Source organism: Epinephelus fuscoguttatus, linkage group LG11 (genome assembly GCF_011397635.1).
Source record: "Epinephelus fuscoguttatus linkage group LG11, E.fuscoguttatus.final_Chr_v1".
Taxonomy (NCBI): domain Eukaryota; kingdom Metazoa; phylum Chordata; class Actinopteri; order Perciformes; family Serranidae; genus Epinephelus; species Epinephelus fuscoguttatus.
In genome coordinates this window covers 24,056,419-24,075,927 of record NC_064762.1, presented here as the reverse complement: position 1 = coordinate 24,075,927, position 19,509 = coordinate 24,056,419, and the positions used below count along the sequence as shown (strand labels likewise).

Sequence of the window (19,509 nt, the reverse complement as noted above, 5' to 3'; positions counted from 1 at the left end):
TTATAAAGCAACGGGTCAGACAGAGAGAATAGGCGCCACGGTGCTGAGAGGTCAGCAGTGATAGATTGAAGCATTTGATTAAATCTTGTCGTTATGACACCATTAACCCCAGTGTCTCCACAACCTACTTGTTACTGGGAAGATTGAGCGGGCAGGCGCAGGGCTGACAGTCCACGGGTGACCCACGGGTGGCGTTGCCATAGTAACCAGGTAGGCAGGTATCACAGTGGGGGCCCATGGTGTGGTGGGAGCAGTCCTGGGGAAAGCAGATAAACTATTATTGGCAAACAAACGTCTGATTAGGTAACCTGAGTGTCATGAGAAGATCTGATGCAGTTTGTGCAACAATGAAAATCTCAACAACTCATCATGTCAATATTGTCTTCAATCACATTTTAGCTGAGAAAATAATGAGACAACTTAATGTGTTTGTCATCTTTTCAAATAATATTTTGTTTGGGCAATGCAGGGATGTTTGCTTTTTTATTACAACACAAATTATCTTAAAAAGACTGAAAAATATGAAAACAAATGTCTTGGAAATAAAATAAGTAAAAAAGTAAGTTAGTAAATAGATCTTTATCTACAACCTCAAGAAGCTTGGGCTGTAAACAAAAACAGAATGATGTGCAAATCCTTTTGTAATAAAGTGGAATGACAAAGGAAAAATTGATGTACATGCTAACTAAAGTTTATTAAATACTGCGAAAAGCCTTTGTTTGAAATGCCTGCTTCAAGATGCTTGCTGTGAAGACACTAATCTCTCAGTGTTTAGACGGGGGTTTGGCCCATTTTCCCACACAGACAGTCTTTAAATCTTAAAGAATTTGGGGCCCTAATTGTGAATCTTGAGAAAGAAATTTCACTTTCAAAACTTCAACAATCAGTATCCTCAGTTAGCAAATGCTTACTGTGTGTTGTTAAAGGAAAGGGTAATGTAACACAGTGGTTAAGATGGGCCAGTCCCAACTTTTTTGAAACGTGCTGCGAATTCAAAATGAGGTTCATACATTGTACACAGCACCCCAACTTGTTTGGAATCGGGGTTGTATATAGCATTTTCAAACCTAGGTTACAAAGTGATTTACAAAAGGGAAAAGGTTAAAAGAACAAAGATAAGTGCAACAAAAACATTACAACAGGAGAAAATAATAGTGTAGTTTTTTGATGAATGATGAATTTCTGTTTTTTTGTTTGTTTTTTCTGCATCGCAGGAACTCAGAAGCTAAATCCACGTGTTGTACACAGTACAAGATAACCTTGCTCACCTTGCCTTCTCTGCTTTATGTGAATTATGTCTGTTTTCATGTGAAGCACTCCGTGCTTACACTGCCCTTATTGTAAAGCACTGTGCTGCATTTCTTGTATGAAAGGTGCTATATAAATAAAGTTTATTATTATTATCATTAGTATTATTATTACTACCATTATTATTATTACGGCATCATCTCTAGTGTACATCTAATTCATTCATTCATCTTCTAACCGCTTCACCCTCTTGAGGGTCGCGGGGGGGCTGGAGCCTATCCCAGCTCACATTGGGCGAGAGGCAGGGTACACCCTGGACAGGTCACCAGACTATCACAGGGCTGACACATAGAGACAGACAATCATTCACGCTCACATTCACACCTATGGACAATTTAGAGTCACCAATTAACCTGCATGTCTTTGGACTGTGGGAGGAAGCCGGAGTGCCCGGAGAGAACCCACGCTGACACGGGGAGAACATGCAAACTCCGCACAGAAGGGCTCCCACGCCCAGGATCGAACCGGCAACCCTCTTGCTGTGAGGCGAGAGTGCTAACCACCACACCACCGTGCCGCCCTCATACATCTAATTACTACATCTAATTTTATAATTAAAAAAATGATGAAGCTAATCAGCCCTGATTAGATTATCTGATCTGTTATCTACCCCACGACTCAAACAGCACAAACTGCTGCTTTGGAAAAAAAGAACTCATAAAAAGTTCTGTGCTGCGTTCACAGACCCACAAAACCTCCACCACTATCCCAGTTGTCAGCTACCACCATACATAGATTCAAATTCTGTGGAAAACACTGCAAAATACACAATAGACAAAGTTAAAGATTAATTTGATTGATGGTGTTTTGTTTTTGTTTTTCCAATTTTCAATAGATATCATGATATTATCTTTATTGTGAACTCTTTTGGCCACAATAATCAAGCAGTAAAATTCTGATATCACACCAGCCCTAGCACCAAGCATAGGATTCTAGTAAGGACCATCTAAGAAAAACATCCACAAAAACTCATTCATACCCACTGCCAAAAACATCTTAAATAAACAATGAACAATGGACAAAAATAACCCTGATGCACTATGTCACTTTACACATATCCACACCTTTTATCTTGTCTATTCTCACAGTTTTAATTTTATACTTGTTTTTAAGATCTATACACACTGTGTGTGCTTTCAGAATCTGTGTTGTGCGATTGTTTCCAATCAGTGTATTGTCTTGTTTTGTATGTGGAGCCACGTCGAAGAAGATTTTCTGTTACGACAGACAATAACGTTTTCTGAATCTGAATCTGAATCTGAAAAAGAAAGGAGAAAACCAAAGAGCTGACAATACACATGCTCTATCTTAGAGTAATCAGTGTCACACCTTACTTCTAGAGGTTAAAGGCTAGAAAGGTAAAAGCAGGCAGGCTCGAGGGTTACGGCACTGCAATAAGGAGAGCAAACACAAGGTGACACGTTTTTTTTTTTTACAACAAAACTGTTGTTATTGAAAAAAGCTGTCACATCAAATCACTGTCAGGCAGAAAGCAGCAGGAGGAACAATCTCCAGGAGGTCAGCATTAATGATATGGTTCAAGATTAGCATCACATTTTGTTACCATAGTAACCAAGCACACAGGGTACATATACAGTATTGGTGAGTATTGATTTTGATTGGCTGATAACTGGTTTTCATGTCGATACATTCAGCTCACAGACGACTCATTCAGACTGCTGTGCTTTACAGCACTGCCTCCAACAGCAACACCACAAAATGTAAATTATTCCTTAATAACTAATTCCAGAGCTGCCTCAAAAACAAAGTTAATTAAAAACACTATTTTTCAGCGTGACATTTCTGTGATCTGATGCAGAATAAAAATAGTAATTTAGTATTTAACATTTCACTTTAAGATCATTTTACCACTTACAGTAAAATTAAAATTGTGTTCCTCCACTGGGGAAATCAGGTTGTGTGATCTTTTTCCTGTCTGGGCCGACACGTCCCTGTTTTGATAAGTCCAGCCACAACAACAGTTGCAATACCGTGCTGCTACTGTGTGTGTGTGTGTGTGTGTGTGTGTGTGTGTATGTCAGTTATGTTCCAAATCATTTCCTTCTCAGATCAAATATCTCTTCACTGCTGAAACACACCCTGCCAGAAACACAGTCCTCGGGGAAGAAGTGTGTGTCCATCTGTCTGTCTGCCTGTCACTGTGTATGAACATGTATACAGGGAGTGTGCGCCCATATGTGTGAGTGTGTTTGTGTGTGTGTGTGTGTGCGTGTGTGTGTGTGTGTGTGTGTGAGTGTTGGCGAGAGAGAGAGAGAGAGAGATTGAGCCCGCTCATCTGTCCGTCTTTGTCTCAGAGTGTGTGTGTTCTCCCTCTGACATATCCCAGCATCCTCCAGCATCTATAATGAAACATAACATGATAATACAAAACCCCGTGAGTGTATGTGAGTGTGTATCAGTGTGTGTGTGTGTGTGTGTGTGTGTGTGTGTGTGTGTGTGCGTTTAGCTTGATGCTAACTGACAGCTTAAGCCTGAGGCCATGTGTAGACCAAGGAGTGACGATGTGCATGTGCAGCTGCACATGAGCAGGTTGGCATGTATATATGTGTGTGTGTGTGTGTGTGTGTGTGTGTGTGTGACTGACCCCAGTACACTAAAATGTGTGTGTTGTGTATATGAATTATCTGTGCAGGAATTTCACTGTATAGTAATTTCACACTGAAGCCAGGCACGTGTTTTAGCCTGCAGTTCCCCTGATGGCCACTAGATGGTGATTCCAAAGAGGATATAACCCCGAGAATCTGTCAGATTAATGACATGTTCTAAAACCGCAGAATAGTTCTGTGTTCTTATAACGATGACTCCCATGGTCCCAAGTTGTGTGCAAAGTGTGTGCTACTTGTAATTAGCATACGCCCGCAAATCCCCATAAACGGGCATGAGACTGTAGTAACTTCAGTAGTTCTGAAGTGGAGGTTCTTCATAAAGTTAACAGTAAACAAGCTGTCATATTTAGCAGCGTCAGTAACGAGATGCATAGGATGCTAAAAATACACATTAATCAACCGCTTGACTTGCAAACTATTATGTTACAGTAGCACAGTTGTCAGGATTGAGGACAGAGGCGAGTGCTACACCACCCTCCAAGGTGTGTGTGAGAATGTTCAGAGAAACACAGAGAGAGAGGGAGAGAAGGTGGAAAGTGGACTATTTCACCCAATGTTTCTGTAAGTTATTAATGAAGCTCCTGCCCACCTGAACTGCCAGTGATATTTTCTAGTGTGATCAATCACTAATTATTAGGTGGCATTGTTCCCATTAACACAACTGATGTAAATCAAAGTGTTAAGCATGTAGAGTTTTTTAAAGACCACAATGCTTTTGTTAAATGATGAAAAGTACTATTAAAAAATGTTACAAATTCTACAAATATTATTCCTATAATAATAATAATAATAATAACCCTATAATATTATATAACTGTAGAATTGAAGAAAATGCAGTAACCAATTATTCTGCACAAACATGTCAGCACATATGTGTGTACTTGAGAACAAATCCCAAATAAGAAAATATTGGTGAATGTCAAAATCTTTGTGGAAACTAAGTGGTTTAGTAAGTGGATTTTAAGAGTAAGTGGATTTTAAGAAGAAATTCCTCCTTAGGAACGGTTAATGAATGAGGCCCATTGTATTAAAGAGGTGCCCTCTAACTGAATACAACATCAATGTGTAATTTTTCTCCACATGAGGTCATGGTTTTAGTGATTCACTAATTCTGCTTGATTTGTGCTTTTGTGGCATCAAATGATACCAAATACATTATCATATCCACACCTGTTAGCACTCATTTTGTCACACTTGCATACCAGGCTATGAGTCATCTCACACTCAGCTCTAGATGTTTTCTATAGTTTATGGGGTGAACTCTCAACTATAAATTGATCAGTACATCTGAGTAATCCTAGGCTCTGCACCAATTGATTTCACCTCTCCTAATGATTCATCTCAAGAAAAAAAAAATCAATGCTGTGAACATGGGCGAGTTGACTGTCTAAAGCATAAATAAAAATGTCAGCTCATTTACTCACGACAGACAGGTCACTTGCTATTATACCTTAATGATGATGAATGGGGTGACAGCTGTGTGAGTAAAAAGAGAAATGACAGCGAATGATGTGTCGAGCACGATCACAATACAGGCAATATTCTGCCTGAAATTATAAAGCTGTACCTTGACATATTCTGGATATTTTTCAAAATGCATTTTTTTTTTCCATTTTGGCATTATCTTTTGACATTCTGTAAATATCAAAAGCAATACAGTCTTTTTTATGAAAGCTTTTACATTTGCTGCTCTCAACACTTGATGTCTGGCTCCTCTTTCTCTGGAGAAAAAGACACTTTTAAATCAGACAGAGTATCAAACCAAATGATCAGACAGACAAGCGTCTTCATCAGCTTATTGATCATCTTACCAGGCAGTGTCCTGTGACATCGTGGCATTGTGCAGCGTGGCCGTGGCAACGACAAGCTTCACACACACCATTGTAGAGAATCCCGTTGACCCTACGGAAACCTGGAATACACATCTGAAACACACACACTCATCTGTCAAAATCTCATTTATCTCAGACATTGCTCAAAGTGTACGATGGGTTTTAATTTCCATAAACTAATTTTCTTCCAGCGAGCAATTCCTTCTCTTTCTTTATCTCACCACGAGATAAAAATGAATTTCCAAAGATTCCAAAGGTCCAATGTGTAGGATTTAGTGGTATCTAGCAGTGGGTTTGCACAACTGAAATTTCTGCCGTATGCCAAGAATGTAGGAGAATTACGGTGACCAATGTGAAAACACGAATGTCCGTATCTAGAGCCAGTGTTGTCCATATTGTTCAAACAACATGGCCGACTCTGGGGAAGAGGATCTGCTCTGTATGTGGATATAAACGGCTCATATGAAGGCAATTAACACACACCAATTCTTAGTTTCAGGTGATTATAAACTCACGAAAATAAAGTTGTAAATATAAGTTATGAATATTCTTGATATAGACATATATATAATATATACTACACTTATTATAGTTATATCTGATACCACTGCATTATTAGTGGTATTTTTATTAATAATGTTTTGCAACAACGACTGAACACATGCCAGTACTTTTTCAGCACTTACAGACACCACTGTTGTTGAGCTTGATTTGAAAAGATTATTAATAAATCTATTTTATCCAGTCTGTAAACAAAAGTCTGCTTAATTTGTATATTAACATTTTACGGTCAAAATATCTTTGTGATATTTTTATGTGGTTTTATAGTATTTTTACTTACATACCTTTCTCCAAGACTGTTTTCTATTGATGGCTGTCGAGTAGTTTTAACATTGCAGCAGGTTTGTGTGTGTGTGTGTATGTGTGTGTGTGTGTGAGAGAGTTTGTTTACCTCACAGGAAGTCCCAGCATATCCAGGAGGACAAGAGCAGCTTTCCACAGCTGATGCTCTCCTCTCTCCTCTGGCAGAGGGATTAGCTACCTGCATTGAGAATGAGTGGAGTCTACATGCACACACACACACACACACACACACACACACACACACACACACACACACACACATATATATTACAAATAAACATTGGTAGTCTGATTATTTTTACAACATATGCCTTCACTTACATCTACAGGGCTATTTGGCTGATTGGGCTTTTAGAACTTTTATGACCTGAGTTTATTCTCTCAGGCAGAATTCACTCCCAGACAGCTATAGTTTTCATTAATTAAACTGCCACCGTGATGTTTAGGTAACCTATAGAAGGTTAAAGTAGGGTTATTCACAGACAGGCTATTAAAAAGAGCTGCCTGAGAGAGTCAGCTCTGATCGACTACCACTATTTCATGTTTAAAGCTGCTGTGAGTTTACATCTGTTGCTACTAATCAATACTTAATATGTTAAGTTTTGGAGCAAAAGGTAATGGCTGTATAAAATGACAAAACCACTATGAACATTTAGTTAATCTTTTGCAGGGTTAGGCAACCTGTGGCTCCGTAGCCATATGCAGGCCCTTAGCCCCTCTCCTTAAGCTCCCTGTGGCTTTGACAAAAAATAATATGGAGATGAATAACTTATCCTCAAATGTCTTAATTGATTATCAAATTAGCAGGTGATATTTTTGATAGTTAACAACTAATCCATTGATCAATTAATCGCTGCAGTTGTAGAAATGCATGAAATATGTGTTTGTGTGTGTTTATCTACCTGTACACAGCGCTGGGCTCTGTGCTGTAAGAGGCCCGCACCATAATGCTGGTTACATTGGCCAACACAGACAGGAAATCCCTCCGACTAATCGGCTGTGCGCTCTCTGGAACCAGGAAGTTCTCTGGAAGGAGAGCAACATTATTGGTGCTGGGCGAGGACGGGTACACCGGCTGGCCATACCTTCTGTCGATGATCTTAATTCCACCTCCCTGGCAGAGAAAGAAGAAAACATTTTTAATCTGTGTTGTGTTTTTTTGGTCTCCTTTGCTTTTTACTTTCAATTCCATAAATGTAGACAGGGGATATTCTCCAAAACGTTAATACAGTATGACACCTCTTTCAAAAAAGCCTCTGATATTCAACTGATCCAAGAAAAAAAGGGAGTAAGAGTGAATGATGTGTCATTAGGTAATGAGCTGCAGTTTCTATTGACATCTTGAATGGACTGAATGCAAAGTGAATTGAGCCTGGGCCTGGTATCTGACTATCTCTTGTTGAGAACAGATCAATGGCATGTAGCAGCTAACGCAGAGTGACAACTACTGATGGAGGGAGGGAGAGGGAGAGAGAGCTTACCATGCCAATAAACCATTAAATAAAAACTAATTGAAAGAGAGGAGATGGAGGGAGGGATAAAGAGACGGAAAGTAGCAGCAGGGCCGAGAGATGCAAAGATAAAGTCGGAGAGAAAGAGAGAGACAAAGAAAAGAAGCAGACTGACGTGAAAAAAGACAAAGTCACCTCAGAGAAAATTGTTTTCATTAAGTCTGTGAAAGAGAGGCTTTTACTGTCTTTCTTTTATTTTCTCTCTCTTCTATTTATCACACCTTAAAAAATCAATTAGAGGATAAGGATTGCACTTTCCTATATTTTTCTTATTGGAGAGAAACCCCATGAAAAGACACCAACACCAACACCAACACCAACACCAACAACAACGTGTTAGTCTGTCTCTCAATGTTTCACATCTTTCCCTGTGGTTTCAAGCCCTATCGTCCCCTCAAATGTTAGTTTTTAGTAAACACTACTAACAGGAGTGAAAAGTAGATTTGTAGGGGGTTATTTTCAGCTGTACATTATTACTCATTTGTTTAGAATCACCTAGATACAGCACATCAGGCCTTGGCAACAATGGCAATACTTGTTTGAGGACTTTGTTGGAGTAAAAGAAAAAAAAATGTACACACGAAGCACTGACAAAAACGTGACGGCATAATGAGAATTAGGGGGCCAAGCCTGAGGGGCCGAGGGAACGCGTATGCAAGCAGACGTGTTTCCTAGGACCAGGGGTGCTAGGAACCCTATTGTTTTTGTAAAGATTTTTATTTTTATTCTTCCGTAGGTAAAAGTGGTGCTGCAGGCTAAACCGTGCAAGGGAGGGCGGTGCAATTTGGAGGGGTGGTCCAGACCCCTGCACGTACCTCAGACGCAAAAAACTATGTATATCTGCCTGCAGGGGGCGCTATAACCTAGGCTATACCTTACCGTATGTCACACATTCAAAAATCTTGTATCCCCAGCTTCCCTGAATAGAGCTGAATCACTTTGCCATAGGCCACGCTCACTTGCGCCTAGGAAGTTTTTTCACAAAATCGTGAAAACTGGAAAACCTACTTTTTCGAACTTCTCCTTGGGATTTTGTCCAATCTGCATGAAACTTGACATATAGATTCTTCCACTGGACCTGATCTAAAGTTATCAAAAGAATTTTATTCGGTCAAAAAATGCGCAAATTATTAACAAACAAACTTCTATAGCTAGCTATAAAAATGCAAACTGTTGGATATCTCAGTCAAACTAAATGCTGCATTTAGTGCATTGGTTGGCATAAGACTGTGGGGGTATGAGCCGAATTTGGCGAATTTTGGCAACTAGGGGGCGCTACAAATATGATAAGTTTATATCTCTTGAACGGCTGCACCGATTTCTACGAAATTCGGTTGTTATAATGTAAGGCCAATTCTGAGGTCATATCTTGAAGGTGGTCATGACTGGTCAATGTGGGCGTGGCTTATCACAAGATAAACAACAAACATTAATTTCTGAGGGCTTTGAAATTTTAAGGGTACATATAGAATAGGACACAGATCTTCCGTACCAAAATTTGCACATGTACTCCACTAGGTGGCGCTATAACGGATGCAAACGCGTTTTTGCCTGCAACTTACACATTTTAAATGACACTTTCACAAACATTATATCCATGTGTTCCCTGGATAGAGCAGGGTTTTCTGACACAGGCCCCGCCCACTTCTGCTGCACATTCTCTTTGCTAATTCGCCACATATCCAAAACCTATTTTTTCGAACTCCTCCTACATTTTAAGTGCCACCTGCCTGAAACTTTGCACATAGAATCTCCAGATGTGTCTGATGAAAAGTTATCAAAAGAATTTTGGCACTCCAAAAAATGCACTTGTTACAACCAAACAATCTTTTTTGCTAGCTAAAAAACACAAATTGTTTCATATTTCGCTCAAAGTAGATGCTTTCAACATCAAACTTAAGTCAAGGCGGTTATCCAGAGGCTTTGTGCCAAATTCGTCACAAATCGGTCTATAGGTGGCGCTATAACGGATGCAAAGGCAGTTTTGCCTGTAACTTCCACATTTTAAATGACACATTCATAAACATGCGCTCGCCCAGAGCCCGTCATCCTTCGGGGACAACTTCCATGGGCTCCGCGGGACGCAGGGACCGAGTCGCACGGGGGGGCTTGGCCCCCGTTCATAACTGCTTGCAGTTCTAGTTTTATTTGTTTTCATTTCTTTTAACCTGCATCAAGATGGTTCTAGAAAAAGCATCTGGTTCTACTGGCAGAAGAACCCGAAATATATTTCAGTCAGGAACACTTTAGTCAAAGAAAACTTTATTTGCAGTGTTATATTTGGCGGTATGGCTCTGTTCTGGGGCCCCTCTGCCCTTCCTCAGACCTACACAGAAAGCCTCCTTCATGCACCTACATGGAAAGCCTAAGGTGGAGAGAGCACACCTCTCTGCCCTTCCATGTGCACACAAGGAAAGCCTGAGGCGGAGAGAGAGTAAACCCCCCTGCCCTTCCATGTGCCCACATGGAAAGCCAAAGACAGGAAGAGCAGCAGCAAAGACCCCCCGTGAACAGAACAGAGCAGCATCAATGACAAACAGAAATGACATTGATAAGTCAGACACAGCATGAAAAGGAGGAGCTGGGGTGGAGGCGGGTTGCAAAGCGGCTTGCAGTGGAAGCAGCAACACTAAGGCCCGTCAAACAGTATGCACTGGGGCCCATCGTAATTTCCTTACGCCACTGGGTGGAATTATGGCAGCCCGTCTTTAAAATATGTTTTTCATCTGGTTTTATCAAAGGTTGTCAAATTTGTATGACTGAATTTGTGCCCATTCAAAGATAGTGAAAAAAATGTCCCTAAAATAGTTCAGTTATCTTTTTATAGATTATTTTGTTTACCTGGCACAAGAAAGGGGGAAATTAACCAAAACAAAGTAAACACCAGAACAAAAAACATCTGTGAGGGTGTTGGCTATCTATGACGAAAACTCTGTGGGCGTGTGGGTGTGTCTGTGTGTCTGTTCCACGCTTTTCTCCTCACTGACTTGGTCAATCCATGTGAAATTTGGCACAGTGGTAGAGGGTCGTGGGAGGATGTGAATGAAGCAATATTACATCAATTGGCCAAAGGGGGGCGCTATAACAACCGACTGAAATGGCAAACTTTGAATGGGCATATCTCATGCCCTGTATGTCGTAGAGACATGAAACTTTGCTCAGAGATGCCTCTCCTCATGAGGAACAAATTTGCCTCAAGAACCCATAACTTCCGATTATATAGATTTTCCGCCATTTTGAATTTTTTGAAAAACACTTCAAATCGATCTTTTCCTAGGAAGTTTGACCGATCTGCATGAAACTCGGTCAACATAATCTAGGGAATCTAGGGAATTTCTTATCTAGGTCTAACCGCCATATCAATTTTTACTAAAGTTGGTAGATATGTAGAACAGGACGCCTCAAGGTGACTGGAGAAATTTAACTCTAATTGGCAACTGGGTGGCGCTATAACAACAGAAAAATGCATAAAAATGGCTAAAATTCGAACAATCGCTGTGGCTCCCCCTGTGGCCCAATGTTTTTGGTTTTTTTTCCCTAATTTTTGGTATGACTAAGTCATAGTATGGTATGCTGTACATAATCACGGAAACTGTCAGTGTGTCATTCTGTCAGTCAGTCATTCTGTCTGTCCCACGTTTTTCTACTCACTGACATGGTCAATCTATGTGAAACTGCACACAGGCATTGAGGATTGGCATAGGTAGAAGGTGACAAAGCTATCAATGGGTATGGACTAGTTAGTCAAATTTTAAACATTAGTGTCGGCCTAGAATTTTACAATCAATGTATCCGTAGTTTAAAGATTTATAACAACAGAAATGTGGAGTTTCAAGCAGAGGGGATGGACTTAGTTTGACAAACAGAAATTTAAAGATTGACAAATTAAATTAGATAAAATGTTTGTGCAAATTACACATCACAAAGTCAAGACTATTTCATTACTTTCAAGACCTAATATTTATGAAACTGAATTTAAGAAATCCTAAGGTCATTTAACAACCTACAGACTTCCTGTTGTATTAGTGAATATTCAAATTCAATTTGGAAGTAAATCAAAATTTAGTTTTCATCTGTTATTTCAAGCAAAACAAAAAAAAACTGAAGATGGAGTACACTGGTTGTTATTGTTGCTGCCATGAAAGGATCGGTATTTACATTTTTTTTAACTGCGCTGATGGAGGGCTGATTAAGTGGGCTGGATAGAGAAAAAGACATGGAAGTTCACAAAGCCATACAGACAAACAAAGACAGAGAGATTATTGTCTATTCAGATCCCACATACTTACAAACAAGGCACGAGCGTCTTTCTGCGCTTCACAAAACCATGCAGCAAACAATATTACAACTTGATGCAGATATGCAGAGTAAACAGTGAGGGGGGGGGGTTGCAGAAACTAAAGGAGACAAAGGCTGAAAGAGAGACAGTGAAGAGGGAGAGAGCTGGTTGACAGTGTGTAGGTGGTTCATTATCGTCATCATTTGGAGAGGCTTTTTGTTGACAACAAGACCGACACTTGTCCTCCTCTCCTCCCAGTCTGTCGATCTGACTGACACGTCTTTAAATAACACAAGCTCATTGGTCCGTGACTATCCATCTATCAGCTTCCTGTCTTTCCTTTACTGTTTCCACTTCTTTCTCTTTACTCCCATGTTTCCTTCTACCCTGTTTCTTCCCTTCCTTACTGTCCTTTCTTCCTCCTGACTTAATTCTTTCCATTTCTTTGTTCCCACTTTCCTTCTGCCTTCCCTCTGTCTCTGAGTTTCTCACTTTCTTTGTCTTTCCTTTCCTCCACTAAATGAAAATACATAAAAATTTGAAGTCGTAACACAAATTTTTTTTTGCATTCGCTTCCAAATTTAATCTAAAATTCCATCTCTACAGGAAACGTTTTATTTATCTTTTAATTCTTCGCAGTCAGTGCCTGAGAAGTAGATGTTATTGCAGCTTATTAAAGACACAGCTTTTCTTTCCTCTCCCAACTATTCTAATTAAAACTTCCGCTTCTTTAACTCATCATTGGGAGAAAGTTCTGTAGTTGAAATAACGGGATCGTTACTGCAGCTCTGGCACACTGTGAACATGCACACATACGCGCGCACACACCAACCTGCCTATGTGCCTGTTTGTATTATTTGTGTACTGTGTACACACACAAACACACAATGTTGTTTAGTGATGTAGGAGATATAAACAGTTAACTAATAGTGTTGCTGCTTTGCTTATTGCTGCCATACATCATATCACAACCTGCTCATTATAAAGACATACAGAGAGTGGAAGGAGAGACTCTCTATCTGCATTTTTTATTGCTAAGTTCAGCATTTCTCTGCCAGCTGTGGCTGTTCGTGTGTGTGTGTGTGTGTGTGTGTGTGTGTGTGTGTGTGTGTGGGCGTGTGTCTGTGTGTGTGTGCTTTTAACAGCTTTTATTTACTACTTCATTTAGTGGTCTTCACTGTTGCAAAAGTCAATGACTTGTGGGAAAAGATAAATAATGCTGCAAACACAAATACATAAACACATACAGATTCATGCTCATGTGTGTCTCCTCTGGTAGTGAACGTTTCCTCCCAAAACAAAATCCATGTGTGTGTTAAGTGGAAGGAACACTGCTGGTCAATGCACTTGACCAAGGAGGCATCCAGAGTGCTGGAGCTTATTTTACTGCTCCCAAAGATTTTTCCATAACTTCAAAAATCAGAACCTCACACCATATACAGTCGTACAAATAAATAAAGGCAGATGTATTGTTAAACAGCTCTTTGTTAGACTTTATCTTTGTGTGTGTTTGAGAACTTACCTCTATGATTAGGTCCGGTTGTGAAGTGACTCTAATGGCCCTTTGTTCTTGTTGGTCCGTAGTATATGACACAGTGTAGGCCACACTCCCTCCATAGGCTGAAAGCTGAAGAAAGACAGAAACAGATTAGAGAGGACGCACATGAGCGTACACAGGTAATGCTATCTGACTGATCTATAGGTGGCCACCTGTGCATACTCCAAACGCTTTGGCCCATTTCAAGAACCTTACAAAAGGTGTTTCTGTAGAGAGCATACTGGTGTGGAAATCTACGGCAGCCCTGGTGATTCTGATGCTGTGGTTTTCAAACCTTTTACTAAGGTACACCAAAGGCCAAGCCAAAATCTCAAGGCACACCTGTATCTATATCTGTGCATAAAAGCTTCTATAACATGTGTTATCACTCTCATCATGACATAAGACAATAAAAATGAGAAAAAATAAGACAGGTAGCTTTCATGATACTGTCTACTGACAGTGGTAGGTTGTTTTTTGCTGGTGCTTTGTTGTAATTTTCTCCGCGATCCATTGTCTCACTCACAGCTCTTCCTTTTAAATGTTATCATCCCTCACACTGGCTGCCAATCAGGGTTTTAGATGTGTCACACACTATAATTCCCACGCATGAATGGTGACAAATAGATTCCTAATGAAGATTTTTTAAATTAAATTCAATTCCATTTTTTAGCTAAAGTTTGCCTCTTTTTTAGAAAATGGGTGCGCACAACACACTGATACAGTCAATTAAACATTCATTCATAACTTCCTGTATAGGCTCAGTTGAATACTGCAGTGATAATGTGTGGTTATGACAAAATCTCACGGCACACCTGGATTGGCATCACGACACCAGTGTGCCATGGCACACCATCTGAGAACCACTGCTCTGGTTACTCAATGGTGACTAAGTGTGATCTAAATGGTTGCTGTAATACCCATTTCAGCCAGCTGAAGTGCACCACTACTACATGTTTTAAATATGACTTTCAGCATTCATGTTTTCTACCAGGTCAGTTTGCAGGCACTCTAAACACAAGGTACATACACCATATTGTGCGTTTGCAAGTTATGTAACATAACTGTCATGTCTTTCTTTTTCTAGAAATGTATGAACTTCAGCCTCTTGTGGCCGACATGAGTTAAAAAAAAAAAAAAAAAAAAATCTTAAAAAAAGATAGTGGCGGGGTGTCCGGTGGTTTGGCGGGTGAGGTGGGCACCCCATGTGTGGGGCAGTGCCATTGCCGCAGGGGTCGTGGGTTCAATTCCAACACATGGGTCTTTGCTGCATGTAAACCCCTCTCTCTCCCCCTGTTAACGCTTCATATCTGTCTTGTCATTAAAGGCAAAAAGCCCCAACAATACTAATACTAATATTAATAGAAAAAAATTTAAAAAACTGATAGCGGCAAAACTCTTTTCCCATCTATTTCACAGATGAAATATTGACTCAGAGAGATTATCCTGGCAAAACCTCTTTTTGTTTCACCTGCTTTTAAGTCTACACACGTGAGAGAGAACAATTTAAATCAGAATAAGAGAGCAGATTTTTTTTTTACAAGCATCTCATGCCTTCTGCAAAAACCCAATCATGTCAAATTATGGCTACAAAAAGTCCTTGAATCCCACTATAAAATTAACATCTTAAAGTGTAGAATATATTGATACAAAAACTGTGAGACCAATTTTTGAAGCTGTAAATGTCTGTTTCAAGTTTTACGTACATATGTATGTATGTATGTATGTTCTGTATGACATATACCGGCAAAACTACATTATGTAGATAGAAATGTGTCAAACACAACATAAATAAACAAATATGGCAGCAGCACTGCTGTAACAACTACTTGAACATCAACAGCTACTGCTTCAACTTATGACAGTGATTTCCTAAAAAAATATATCTTAAAATGTTTCAAGAGTAAGGAGAACAAGAATTTGCTACAATCTTTGTTGTCTTGTGTGTTACGGTGCAGCGTTTCTGTCGAGTCCACAGGATGAGCTTTAGCTGGAGAAACGCTGTGTCGGCATGATCCTGAAATTTATTATTCTGCTCCGACCTGAACAGTAATGGGTGGGAGAGCAAGATAATAATGCCACCATAAAAACAGAGAGAGGGGGACACTAAGGAAGAAGGGGGAGAGGGACGGAGAAATAGGGCCCGAGAATGAAAGACACAGAGAGAGAGTGAGAAAGGGAGAGGGGGAGTAAGAGGTGGACTTAATGCCTCTATAAACCTCTTCCATTCTACATCATTACTCTCAGTTCTTAAACCGGGAGGAGGAATCACCCATTTCACAGCTGACTGAAAATACACACTCACATACACACAAGCAGGCATGGAGGTGTACTTGGGTGGACGTTTTATTGACTAACACTTATTCGCCATCTAACCCCATTTGCTGATTTGGACTCCAGAAGACAGTAAAATCATAGTTTAAACCCACACTACACAGCCTACACACATCAGACACTTGTGCTGCTCGACCTCCTGTGCCATTAGCTCATCTGCACTCCACTATAGACTCTGCATCCACACTTGAGTCTCTCAGCTAGGGGTGTATCAGTACACAAAAGTCACGGTTCGGCTCCTACCGTGGTTTAGGAGTCACGGTTCAGAGTGTTAGTTCCACCCTGGCTTTATTTAAACATTCAGAGCACCAAGACGTTTATCATCCAGGTGATCGGCACATCTGGGTGATGTGAGCATGCTGGATATGTTTCCACTCACACACCCTGCAACAGTGAAGCAATGCGGACACACAGTCCTTGTCGTGTTCTTGAAGTCAACCTATGGCCTGTTGTTGCTATGAGACTACAGCATGAGGGAAAGATAACTTCTGTTACAGTTTGTAGCAATGGAGCTCAGAAAAGCAGCAAATTAGGATGGTTTTCTTCGTGACATCAACACGCCAACATGTCTGAGAGCTGCTGCGTGACTGGTTGTATGACTAACAAGACCAGACAAATTCAAGTCTCAAGTTTTATATCACACCAGCAGAGGAATCACGAAGGAAAGTGTCTGGCAGTCATCAAGAGGGCTCATGAAAACACCAGTGGTCTTGTCAACAAAAACAGACCCTGGCCCACAAGTAAACTTTAATAACTTAATGCTTCATCAACACACTCTAATCACAGTGTAGGAGAGCACATTGCTATCATCAGATGAGTGACAGCTTTGTTCAACTCAACTTCTGTAACCACTGTAACTTAAGCATAAAAGCATGGTGGAATTAGCAAATAAGCTAGCTAACTACCCAGCCACAGGTACAAAAGCAGTTTTGCAGATTTGTTCTTGGCCGCTTTCTCTCATAACTCATCATTGTACAACATATGAAACTCTTAATTTTCTTCCTCATCCATTGTAAGAAGACAACAACATTGGCTGCAGCTTATTTTTGTTATCAAAATGTAGACATTGTAATCACGCTCACTATTTAAACCACTTTATGATACCTTTCTCCTCTCATTATCACTTGAGAGGAGAATAATTTATTATTTCCATTGAGGAGCCACTTGAAAAAGAGTTGGTAAGGGTTACTCCTGATAAAGAATTTGACAGATTAAAGTTGTGAAGCCTCTAAGAAAACTCTTAAAATGATCTCATTTTCATTAGGCAGTTCATTAGTGGTAGAAAGCAATCATTTCAAACCCTGAATTGTGACACTAAAATAAAGCAACCAGCAACACCCTGTCAGAGGCTGCATGTGTCTGAGCTATGAGCAATTTAACCAGAGAGCGGCTTCCATTACCAGCTGAAACCTTCTCAACATTTTTATAGAGGTAAACTTACACTGGATTTCACCAGAATGAACCTGAGACAAGAATAAGTTACAAAAATCACATTCTAAGGCAGTAGTGTTTTGTTTTAGCCTGGAAATCCAGACTCAAATCTAGAAAGATTTTGAGTCTGGCCCACTGATACACCCTTCCTTCCCAAGGGCCGGCACTAACTGAGGCATTTCAAGTGCCGCCGTACGTAATTGTATAGCACGATAGCCAATCAGAGCAAAAAACAAGGTGACGTATTCATTGCACTAAGCCCCATTTGTTTGCCGACCAGTGGGACTAACTGATATATTATGCTTTTGCCCTATCCCGTCGGCAAAACAGCAAAGACATTCTTCCTGGAAGCGAAGGCTTCTGGGGCAGTCTTCTGTTCCTCCTTCAAGGAAAAAGATAACTGTAGTTGGCTTAGCGTTTCTTCCAAAGCTAAATTGAATGGACGCGGTCTTTCGGCAGCTGCCATCTTGGCTGTTTACTTTTCGACTCCTACGGCGCAGTGCTGTCGTCATCATGTTACGCCCACCCAGAGCCCGCCTCTGTCAGATAGACTGATCTGATTGGTCCGATAGGCGATTCAGCGGGCTCTGCTCACAGGGGCCAGATCCCCGTGCAGTGCAAATTGGGCATCTGGATTTCCAGGTTAGTTCTGTTCTTCTTTCCGACTCGAAAACACGTCATGACCCCTGAGGTTTGTCTGGTGACCACATTCAGGGAGTCCTGGCCCTCATGTTAGGAATTGGCAGTTTAGATCTGTAAGTGCGTAAGAGGTCTTGCATACAAAAGCTTATTTGTATGTTTGATCCTCATTTTTTATAGTTGTGTTCAGTAAGCGGTCAGCGGGATATGAATTGAGAAGCAGAAGCAAAAGCTTCTCCTGCGTATTCTCACAGACACTTTTCACTGATGGAACTTGTACTTCTTTGTGAATGATTCTCTATCCACCATGCACACCTGAGTTTAGCAGTTTACTTCCTTTGAAATTACTGACATTTCTCAGAAAAACTCATTTCTCTGATGCCATCCACTCAACCTGGACAATAATCAAAGCTTTTGTCATGGCAACCTGATGTCCCATCCCTACCTAGAGGGAGAAGGATATAAATGAAATACAACACAGGGAAGAGACAAGGCCGACAGAATAGCACAGCAGGAGAGGGGAAATTGTGGGAGAAGAGAGGGGAATTATGGGGAGTAGAAATGGTGGAACAATAAACACTCAGCCACACAGCTACAATAGACATCAGTCGGATCCCTCTGAGAGCTCCATAAGCCTGTTATTAACTCTATCAGTGGCCAGAATGAGAAGACCAAGACATAATCCTCCCTGTTAAAACCCTAATCAAGAACACGACACAATCTTCATTAAAGTGAACATTTTGTCATGGTCATGAGTATATCAGAGGTATACAACTCATTCAGCTTAATATGCGAGTAAAAGAAAGCAATTTGATATCCCATATCACAGCAGTAATAATTACAGAAAAAAAGAGAGAATGTTGAACTAAAGTTGTTGAGATGGACATTTTGTGTATTACAGGTTTTGTTGCAGTCCATCAGAAGTAAGCGTGGATAGGATCATGTATTTGGTCTTGTGTGTCTGTCCCCAGCTAATCTTGCAAACTACTGGACCAATCAGCCTAATATTTTGTGTGCATATCAATGACTGTATGTTTAAGAATCTCTTGTGATTGAGGTAATTTATAATTGTTAAAAACCTAATTTACTAACTGTCTTATACCGTCACTGGCTGCTGACTCCTCACTCCTCTCAACCAGCTGGTAGG

The 19,509-nt window shown here is 40.3% G+C and overlaps 1 protein-coding gene across 1 annotated transcript in view; it reads right to left on the bottom strand.

Moving 5' to 3' along the window:
• Positions 1-19,509, bottom strand: part of lama2 (laminin, alpha 2) — a 325,147-nt gene that overhangs the window by 167,902 nt on the left and 137,736 nt on the right. The window contains exons 15-19 of the mRNA XM_049589718.1: positions 13,944-14,048; positions 7,534-7,745; positions 6,720-6,831; positions 5,747-5,860; positions 129-256 (exon numbers count right to left, since the gene is read on the bottom strand). Of these exons, the coding sequence (XP_049445675.1) occupies positions 129-256; positions 5,747-5,860; positions 6,720-6,831; positions 7,534-7,745; positions 13,944-14,048 (671 nt within the window). The remainder of the gene's footprint in view (positions 1-128; positions 257-5,746; positions 5,861-6,719; positions 6,832-7,533; positions 7,746-13,943; positions 14,049-19,509) is intronic.